General features: G+C 48.6%; 1 protein-coding gene across 1 annotated transcript; it reads right to left on the bottom strand.

The window, feature by feature from the left end:
• Positions 1–518: 518 nt before the first annotated feature.
• LOC117872698 (olfactory receptor 52R1-like) lies at positions 519–1,466 on the bottom strand. The gene has a single exon (XM_034761425.1). It carries the CDS (start codon positions 1,464–1,466, stop codon positions 519–521), a length of 948 nt encoding a protein of 315 aa, XP_034617316.1.
• Positions 1,467–2,107: the final 641 nt, after the last annotated feature.

The following is a 2,107-nucleotide window of genomic DNA, read 5'->3' as shown; positions in this document are numbered from 1 at the left end:
CTTTTATATAGGAATTAGATGCAGTGCTCCTATCAGCTAATTGCTAAGTTATTTGCCAAAACCTAAGAGTTTTCAAGAGCTCAAGAAGTCCCTGGAATCATGGTCAAAGTGGATGCACCCTAAAAAAATCTGAAATGTCTTCCTTGCAGCTGAGGATGGAGGGAGTGAGGTGGAAATGATCCAGTAAGTGATGGGGGAGGGGAGGAGAGGAGCAACTGATGGGGTGAGATCTTGGGCAGAAGAGGCAGAGCAGGGGCACAGCCTTGGCTGAAGAGGTGGAGTGAGGGGAGGGGTTTCGGGGATGCAGTTACCAGCAATTAGAAAGGTGAAAACCCAATGAATTGTACATAGACCAATTCCCCAGTTTGTCACGCTGACACAGCACAGTGAGATCAGGAAAGGATTTAATGTCCTTTTGACTGCTCAGTGAGTGATTTAGAGAAGAGGGCCCAGCACCACATCACCAGCCAGCTGTGCAAGGAGCTCGGCCTGAAAGCCAGAGCACAAGGAGAAAACTTTTAGGTCCCTTTATGAGTAAAAAACTGGAGCAGCCTGTCCCGGATCTGTTTGGTCCTCACCCCGTAGATGATGGGGTTTAGCATGGGGGGCACCAGGAGGTACATGTTGGCAATGAGAACATGGAAATGCAGGGGCACACTGTGGCCAAATCGGTGCGTGAGGAAAGAGAACAGAGCTGGTATGTAAAAGGCTAAGATGACAAAGAGGTGGGAGCCGCAGGTCCCAAAAGTCTTGAGCCGGGCATCCTTTGTGGGGAGGTTAAAAATGGCCCTGAGGATCTGGGTATAGGACACGGCAATAAAAAACACATCCAGTCCAATCACAGAGAATACCACAAAGAGACCATAGTAACTACTGATGCGGATGTCGGTGCAAGCCAGCTTCACCACGGCTATGTGCTCGCAATACGATTGGGGGATAATGTTGGTTTTACAATATGGCCACTTTCTTGCTAGGAAGGGATAGGGTAGTGTGAGCATGCCACTGCGCAGCACCACGGCCAGGCCAATCTTGGCCACCACATGGTTTGTCAGGATGGTGGAATGTCTCAGGGGATCACAGATGGCCACATAGCGATCCAAACCCATGGCCACGAAGATCCCAGACTCAATCGCTGAAAAGCAGTGAATAAAGTACATCTGGGTGAGGCAGGCACTGAAATCAATCTCCCTGGAATTGAACCAGAAGATGCTCAGCGTTTTAGGCAGGATGGACATGGACAGGACCAGGTCAGTGATGGCCAGCATGCAGAGGAAATAGTACATGGGCCCATGGAGGCTCGTCTCCCTCTTCACAATGAACAGGATGGTAAAGTTCCCCAAAATGGCTATGGTGTACATTGCACAGAAGGGGATGGAGAGCCAGATATGGGACACCTCCAGCCCAGGAATGCCCAGCAGGATGAAGGTGGAGGGGTTGGTGAAGTCGGTTGTGTTGGAATCTGACATGGAGTAGGGGGAGGTGTCCAACTCTGAGGCAGAACGGTGTCTCCTGCATGTACCGTACGTTCCCCGGACTTACTGTATGTGCCCAGGGTCTAGCATGATGGTCGCAGTGCAAATTCCTGGATTGAGAGACAATGTTAATATGAGACATTACATGTACTACTGGAGGATGTTCTCATGGGTGAAGCAGATTGTCCTCTCTTCACACACAGAAAAATGACATGTTCATTATTCAGATAAATGAATTATGAAAAAATGACCCTGCTAATGCCAATTCCATATTTTATGGTGCGCTATGTGACAATAATTCCTACATGTTCTGTTGTTGGAAACCTTAATAGACACCAGCAGGAAACATGAGCGTGGATTAAAAAAAAACCATGTACCCAAGGGAAACATTCCAAATAGAACACACATCAGGGGAAAGACCTGGGAGTCATCGATAGCAGCTTAAAGGAAACACCAGCTCATTCGCAGCAGTGGCCAAAACAAAGACAAATTCGGATGCCTAAGGAATGGGATGGAGAATACCCGGCTCTGGACATGGGCTCCGTTTTGGTCACTCAGTCTCTATGAAGGGTATAGCAGACTGAAAGGGGATTTCTGAGACAGGCTATGAGAATTGGGGAGGCTGCCAGATGCGG

This window comes from Trachemys scripta, chromosome 1 (genome assembly GCF_013100865.1).
Source record: "Trachemys scripta elegans isolate TJP31775 chromosome 1, CAS_Tse_1.0, whole genome shotgun sequence".
NCBI classification, from domain to species: Eukaryota; Metazoa; Chordata; order Testudines; family Emydidae; genus Trachemys; species Trachemys scripta.
The sequence above is the reverse complement of the archived record's forward strand: the minus strand, read 5'-3'. Positions and strand labels throughout refer to the sequence as shown.

Coding starts and splice junctions, on each gene's coding strand:
- LOC117872698 (XM_034761425.1), bottom strand. CDS start 1,466: ATGTCAGATTCCAACACAACCGACTTCACCAACCCCTCCACCTTCATC.